Genomic DNA, 7,145 nt, shown 5'->3' on the forward strand with positions numbered 1-7,145 from the left:
TTTGTGTGCATCCATGTCCCAGAAATGCTTGTTACTAACCTAGCTCCGGGGAGTCATTCCCCGGAGTCCTTATGTTCTCTTCCCCCCAGCATGTTTCCTCCGATCAGGGAGGCGCCAAAAATCAGGGTAGCAGCTGTCCATTGTCCCGCTACATGTCCTGCGATGCCATGTTACATCCTGCTACGCTCTGCGGTGCCCAGCTACGTCCTGCTGTGCCTTGTAACGCCCACAGTGCCCTGCTATGCTACAAAGAACTACTACAAACAAACTCTTCATTCTAATCCCAACCGGTCGTCAGACGCCGCCTCCCAAGAGCCTGGGTCTGGGTCTGGGTCTGGGCCTGGGTCTGGGTCTGGGTCTGACCAAGGTTTCTGCCTAAAAGGAAGTTTTTCCTCGCCACTGTCGCACTGTTGCTTGCTCTGGAGGAAACTACTGGAACTGTTGGGTCCTTGTGGATTCTGGAGTGTGGTCTAGACCTGCTCTATCTATAAAGTGTCTTGAGATAACTCTTGTTGTAATTTGATACTATAAATAAAATTGAATTGAATTGAAATGAATTGAATTATCTCCCGAACAAGAGTAGAGGCTTGGGTCATGGTTAACATATGTTATTTCCTGTGGAGAGACTCACCTCCTCCTGGTCTATCAGCTGCTGTTTGAGTTTCTCGGCCGTCTGACTGTGATGGTTGATCTCATCGTCCTAAAACATGAGTCAGCAGATTCTTAATTTTTCACAGACTCACACTGAGCATAGGGGTGTCAACTGGTGCAGGAAGGACTCACCTTGTCATCCAGCTGGTGGTACAGGTCAGTGATGAGCGTCTCATACTGCGTCCTCTCTTCATCCAACAGAGGAACAGGGGGCAGGACAGAGCTGTCGATCACTGCTGCCGTCTCACTGCTGCTGCTGCTCTTCTTGTTTCTGCTGCTCAGCTGCTCCTCCACAGGTACACACTCACCTGGAGAGGTTAACAGAGGTTTGACTTTATAACAAAAGTCCTTTGTTGTTCCTCTAACAACCATAGAAATCTATCTAACTGCTTTAATTCCTCTGGAAACTGAGTGCTGTTAGCAGCTGATGTGTAAAGTCCAGTTCAAAGTCATCTTATAATGTTACAGGAAAGGGTTCAGCAGTGTGAAACGGCCCGTCAGCTGCTCAAGTCTCCAGAGGCTGGTTTAGACCAGAGTTCTTCTGTTTACCTTTCCTCCAGCGTTTAAGCTCGTTCTCAAGTTTCTGGATCACGATATTTAGACTCCTGCTCTTATCTTTCTCCTTCTCGTACTTCTTCTTCCACTCCTCAGCCGTCAACTCCAGGTTAACAGACACAGTGTTCTTTATGGTTTTAGCTCTGAAACCCCAAAATAACACAGAAAGTGGTTTTAAGAAACACTCAATGACCACTGTGATGTCTGCTGGACAGGGACCTACACAGTGGCTGGGAAGTGTAAATGTGCTATATTTATATAGCGCTTTTCCAGTCTTAACAACTGCTCAAAGCGCTTTTACATCTACAGGAAACATTCACCATTCACACACATTCATACACTGTGGCCGGGGCTGCCGTACAAGGTGCCACCTGCTCAACAGATAAACATTCACACACATTCACACTCCGATGCGCAGCACCGGGGGCAACTCTGGGTTCAGTGTCTTGCCCATGGACACTTCAACAATGACTGCAGGGGCGGGGATCGAACCACCAACCTTCCGATTGGCAGGCAACCGCTCTACCACTGAGCCACAGCCGCCCCAAGTGTCCTTGGGCAAGACACCGAACCCCTAGTTGCCCCCGATCACAGGGTTCAAACATGTACCCTCTTCTGAGGCATCTTAATGAGTTCAGGCACATCATTTTCACAATAAGAGAATCCTTTATGAAACAGAAAAACAAATGGCAAAGATGGGATTTGAACTTACAACCTTCAGACAATGAAGCAATTTCTTATCCAACTGAGCTCTCAGGACTCTAAAAGGTTAAACTTCACTGCGGCGGTTCACATCTGTGAAGTTATTTAATGGATAGATACATGTATTACACTTATTAAAGGGTATTGATTGGTTATCACTTATGTATTGGCAAGTTTTAAAGTGTTTTTTAGGGATTATTTGCATCTTAACAACAAACGTAGTTCTCTGCAGGTTGATGAAGGTGATGTCTCTTCTTTCTCGGCCCCAGAGATGGTCTAGTGAGGACGAACTGCTACCCCCCCACCCACTAAGGTACACCACACGCAGAGTGTTTGTGATGGATGCATGTGGTTTCCTACATCAATTTCAAATTGTGAGTTTGACAATTTTAATATTGTTTTAGTCTACAGGCTGTTTAGTGAACATATTAAAGTATTAAAGTAATGACAAAATTATATTTAAAGCATATACATAATAACAGCACATGTAACTACACTTTGTTATGTGACCTTTAACACAGAAGGAAGATGATTATTATTATTTAAGAGACTGTTGGCCCCACCCCCAGAAGACGTTTCGGTAAGTGCGATGTATATTTACGTTTCTAGTGGCTGTTGTAGTTCTAGTACTTATCAGACTGTACTTTACCTCTGCCCGAACATGAGCGTGGACTTGGTTTCAGCCTCGTTGTAAACTGAAGGAGAGCAGCAGATGATAATGGTGGTTCGACAGTTTCCTCCCAGAGAGTCCTGCAGGATTCGAGTCATCTTACTGTCTCTGTACGGAACGTGGGTTTTCTGCAAACACAACCAATAACAATAGACAAATGAACTCAAAGTTACTACATTACATTACTAGGTTAAAAAGTTACTTCCATACTCACTGTTCCTTCACTCAGAGCAGCAATGACGTTCCCCAGAGCAGAAAGAGACTTGTTGATGTTCTTGGCTTCGTCCAACACAGAGCCTTCTGCTCCTGTTTTACTCACCTGATCACACACAGAAACATCGTGATCATCTTCCCAAGCTGCGTATGAAATCATTCTAACCCTAACTTAAAGTGTAGTACTTTTTCATGACTTGGTGAATGAAACCTGTGTTTTTGTTACACAGACTTGTTCGAGGTCAGTCTACCTCGGACAGGTTCCTTATGGAGAAAACAATGGTAATGTGTTCATTAATAATCAGCTCTCTATATTTCAGTTAGTCAGATAGCTGACAGAGTGCGCTGACCCTTGTGTAATTAATGTTCTGTGAATGATGTGACCATGAAAGTAAATGATACTAGAAATGTAGAGCTGGATGGAGAAGTAGACCTTCTCGCTGCCGGCCAGGTCGACCAGGTAAAGCTTTCCCGACAGTTTGAGCTCCGTCTCCACGTTCTCCTGCTTGATGTTGATCAGGAAAATGCTGTGGCTGCGAGAGCTGTGCTCGTTCATGTCTGCAAGAAGAACCAACAGGAAATATACATCTTATTCTCTGAAATCTGAAACGGTAAACATTATTAGTTTTCTGCAGTCCTCTTTTCTCCCATTTACAATTTTCAATTCAATTTATATAGCGCTAAATCACAACAACATTTATCTCATTGCGCGTTCTCATTGCAGTGCCCAGGAGGTGAAGTGGCATCTCTCCAGCTACCAATTCACACTCCGTACTTTGGTCCGTACGGGACTTGAACCAACAACCCTCCGGTTCCCAACCCAAGTTCCTAAGGACTGAGTTACTGCCAACCCCGAGACACATAACCCCCAACTGCTCAGGGTGCCTTTCATGTGACAAAAAATTAATAAATTAGATGTGACATGCCTCATATATGCTTTAAATGAAGACAGCTCAGCTGTAAGGCGGCAAAGACCTTACAAACGTTTAAATTACTGCTTAAGACGCACCTGTTTGCTGTGGCTTTTAACCCTCGTTAACCTGGATTCTGATGTTTTAAAGTGTTGTTTGTCTCCCTGTGATGTGTTTTGGTTGGAGCGATTTTTACACTTGATATTTATGTATTTGACATCAACCTTGTTCAGCACTTAGGTTCAACTGTTGTTTTTTTTTAAATGTGCTATAGAAATAAAGTTGACATTGACATTAAATATCAGTAAACCTTATATTATAATCATTCACTTAAAATAACTGTCTGATTTTAACTAGTTCAAATAATCAAAACTGAATCCACCCTTCAGATTTTTTTTATCAAATAGATCCCAAACCGAGTTCAAAGTTCTAAAAACCCAAAGGGCAGGCTTGATCCAGGTCTACTGTAAAATTGGATTACATGCTCTGATCCTGGTTCAGAATCCCTCTTTTGCTTTTGAAAAACCCATTTTCAAGACTTGATCCTCTCCGTGATCCAGATCCCAATGGAATACTAAAAACTGGGCCCTGGAGTCAGTACAGGTCAGAAAATGTTGAGGGATCACTTTCTCCATTAGTATTTCATGTGTTGTGTTCATGATTCTCTCCTGAATTAACTAGTAGCACATGAGGAGACGAATAGAGGACACAAAGAGACGGTGTGAGACTGACTGGTGACGGCGACGTGGCGGTTTGCTTTTCCCTCGTCAATGACGTCCATCACCTCATCAGGACTGGAAACAAAACGCTCCGTGCAGCCCTGACAGGAAACAGGAAGCGTATCAGAGTGGCTGTACTGTAGGACTGACACCATCAGCAACATTATTCTTGGATATGAGAGACACGTTTTCTTTAATAATGATTAGAGTGGATACCTTGACAAAAGGAACTCTGTTTTTGTCTTCGTGGACCGCCAGGTTTGTCTTTGACACTGAAACATGAATCAGTCAGATTGTATTCATCAACACTGTATGTGGTTGAACATATAAATGTTAAATATGTTCTATATGATCCTCACCATCCAAGAGGTCTCTGATCTTATCCAGATAGATTTCAAAATATGAGACCTGCAGAGAAAAACAGATCGACACAGACAGGGTTCAGTGTGTATTAGATGCAGTAAAACTCAGTGGGACTGAAATATGTATATAGTATACTATATATATAAATGCTGATAATTGGCTGAGTAAAATGTCATGGTAAGCCAATCAGAGGTCTTCAGACGAATGCAGAGGAAGTGTTTGTCCTGGACCTGTCTCCAGTGATTAAGGAGGACGCAGCTGTAATGAAGACTACAAACCAGGACGGGGGCAGATATGAGTTGCTTCTGAAACTCCCAAATTAAACAAATGGTGCTTACCAAGAGATGGAGATCCATCTCCTAAAGAGCTGCTATCTGTCCTGTAAATGATTTTGGACTGTTGCAAAGTACTGTTTCTGTTTTGTAAATAACAGCCTAAAAAGATGGATGAATGTTTTTGTTTTGGTATTTAACATTATATAAGAATGAGGAACGTAAATTGTTTCTGTTTCTTTTAATGAAAACAAGCAATGGCTGTTTGGCTGCTGTTGTTCAGTGCTGAGCCAGTAGGGTCCACCAAGGCTCTGATAAACAGGGTTGGGTAATCCTGAAATTTGAGTTAAATTAGATTAGATTACATGTTCTGGGCCCAGAAAATGAACTGAAGTGAAACCTGAACCCTGAAAGTGGTCCTCCAGCTGAAACTGCAGTTTTATCTGGATTTAGTTTGTATATGTGTGTCTGTGTTTGTGAAGTTGTTGTAATGTAAATTATCTTTCTATTGTTGAGTTTGTGTTGCGTGTTTAATGGAAGTGTTTTGTGAAGAGCAGCCGGTGAACAGTGAACATATGGAAAGCAGCAGGTCAGTGAACGCCTCGCTGGTTCCTGACTCTGACAGAGTCTCTGCAGGACGGCTGACCACAGATGGGATCTGAGGAACACAAATCTATCGATCTGAGTCTTTGTGTAAATGATTTCATTAGAGCGTTAAATGATTTAATCCACTCCGGAAATGATTTCATGTGACGGTGTGAGATCTGTCATCAACTTATCAAGCCAGTATTCTTCTTCCTAAGAAATCCATGTTCCCATAAATGAAAATCCAAACTTTGCACACACGTTCAGTCCTATGCCAACTGAAAAACTTATTAATTTATTACAGAGATTAAAATAATTCTAACGTATTAGACCTGCCCACTGACACTAAATGTGACATGACTCAGATAATAGCTCCCTGAGATCAGCACCTGCCCACGGCATCAAAGGTCCAGAGTCACAGTTATTAATATATAATAATAATATATACTATATAGACATATTAAAAGTGTCTCTGCATTAACACACCTGATTCAGATTAATAATCAGTCCACTTCCTGTTTACTTAAAGACATCTATACATCGTCTAGAGTGATTCACAAATCTTTTACAGTATTTTAAAATTGACCTTGATGGATTTAATAAAATTAATTACAAACCTTAATTGACAACATACACAAATTCACCTGGCCAATAGCTCACCTGGCTAATAGCTCACCTGGCCATAGCTCGTCTGGCGAGTAGCTCACCTTGCCAATAGCTCACCTGGCCAATACCTAACCTGGCCAGAAGCTCACCTGGCCAATACCTAACCTGGCCAGTAGCTCACCTGGCCAATACCTCACCTGGCCAATAGCTCGTCTGGCCAGTAGCTCACATGGCCAGGTGCCACGTAGGAGCTGTAGCTGTAGAGTTTAATCCCCTACACACCACTCATCAACTCTGACTTGTTCCTTGGGGATAATCAATGTGAAGAGTGGCAATGTATATGCCATTTTTCTCCTCTTTTTCTTTTTCAATAACCCCCTTTTCCTTGTCCTCCTTAAAGTGCTCGGCCCCGAACATCGCTGGGGACCAGCTACAGTTATTACTACTTCCAGCCAACTGGAGGACAAAAACATGGACAAAGTTTGAAGAAAATCGCAAAATAAAAAAATATTTAAAAGACATGCATAAAGGGTGAAATATCTCTTGTGGTTTTCTGCTGATGGGAGTGATGATGTCATGAACGTAAAGATGACTTCATCACCTTGATGTGAAACTCGAGGTTCTCGTCCATGGAGTAGATGTGGTCAAAGATGTCTCTTGAGATCCGAGGGATGATTCCCATCAGACGGGGGTCATGCAGATTCCCCTGCAGACATTACACATCATTTCATCATGAAAGCAATAAAATAATAATAATATGTTAGATAAATATGTTAGATCATCTCTAACTGGGACGTTATCTAAAGAATATGTTAGATCATCTCTAACTGGGACGTTATATAAAGAATATGTTAGATCATCTCCTCTCTAACTGGGACGTTATATAAAGAATATGTTA

General features: G+C 42.2%; 1 protein-coding gene across 1 annotated transcript in view; it reads right to left on the bottom strand.

The window, feature by feature from the left end:
• LOC117953058 (kinesin heavy chain-like) overlaps window positions 1-7,145 on the bottom strand; it is a 19,383-nt gene that overhangs the window by 8,270 nt on the left and 3,968 nt on the right. Inside the window, exons 2-11 of the mRNA XM_034885775.1 lie at window positions 6,849-6,953; window positions 4,781-4,829; window positions 4,638-4,693; window positions 4,435-4,522; window positions 3,225-3,349; window positions 2,793-2,897; window positions 2,558-2,706; window positions 1,201-1,349; window positions 784-959; window positions 632-700 (exon numbers count right to left, since the gene is read on the bottom strand). Coding sequence (XP_034741666.1) covers window positions 632-700; window positions 784-959; window positions 1,201-1,349; window positions 2,558-2,706; window positions 2,793-2,897; window positions 3,225-3,349; window positions 4,435-4,522; window positions 4,638-4,693; window positions 4,781-4,829; window positions 6,849-6,953 — 1,071 coding nt within the window. The remainder of the gene's footprint in view (window positions 1-631; window positions 701-783; window positions 960-1,200; window positions 1,350-2,557; window positions 2,707-2,792; window positions 2,898-3,224; window positions 3,350-4,434; window positions 4,523-4,637; window positions 4,694-4,780; window positions 4,830-6,848; window positions 6,954-7,145) is intronic.

This window comes from Etheostoma cragini, chromosome 11 (genome assembly GCF_013103735.1).
Source record: "Etheostoma cragini isolate CJK2018 chromosome 11, CSU_Ecrag_1.0, whole genome shotgun sequence".
NCBI lineage: Eukaryota > Metazoa > Chordata > Actinopteri > Perciformes > Percidae > Etheostoma > Etheostoma cragini.